This window comes from Buceros rhinoceros, unplaced genomic scaffold (genome assembly GCF_000710305.1).
Source record: "Buceros rhinoceros silvestris isolate BGI_N320 unplaced genomic scaffold, ASM71030v1 scaffold21203, whole genome shotgun sequence".
Taxonomy (NCBI): Eukaryota; Metazoa; Chordata; class Aves; order Bucerotiformes; family Bucerotidae; genus Buceros; species Buceros rhinoceros.
In genome coordinates this window covers 1597-1983 of record NW_010403286.1, presented here as the reverse complement: position 1 = coordinate 1983, position 387 = coordinate 1597, and the positions used below count along the sequence as shown (strand labels likewise).

The window sequence follows — 387 nt, the reverse complement described above, 5'->3', positions numbered from 1 at the left end:
GTTGCGCGGACACGCGGCAGCTGCAGCTCTTGCACTTTGGGCTCTTCCTGGGCATCTCCCTGGCTGCCCTCCTGGCCAACGGCCTCATCATCACCACCATCGCCTGCCACCACCACCTCCACACCCCCATGTACTTTTTCCTCCTCAACCTCGCCCTCCTTGACGTGGGTGTCATTTCCACCACTGTCCCCAAAGGCATGGCCAATTCCCTGTGGGACACCAGGGACATCTCTTATGCAGGATGTGCTGCACAGCTCTTCTTCTTAGTTTTTTTCTTCTTAGCAGAGTTTTCTCCTCACTGTCAGGCCTACGACCGCTACGTTGCCATCTGCAAGCCCCCGCACTACGGGACCCTGCTGGGCCGCAGAGATTGTGTCCACACGGCAG

General features: G+C 58.4%; 1 protein-coding gene across 1 annotated transcript in view; it reads left to right on the top strand.

Moving 5' to 3' along the window:
* Window positions 1-2: 2 nt before the first annotated feature.
* LOC104490656 (olfactory receptor 14A16-like) overlaps window positions 3-387 on the top strand; it is a gene marked incomplete at both ends in the record, with an annotated part of 1206 nt that continues 821 nt past the window's right edge. The window contains one exon of the mRNA XM_010132971.1: window positions 3-381. Within this exon, the coding sequence (XP_010131273.1) occupies window positions 3-381 (379 nt within the window). The remainder of the gene's footprint in view (window positions 382-387) is intronic.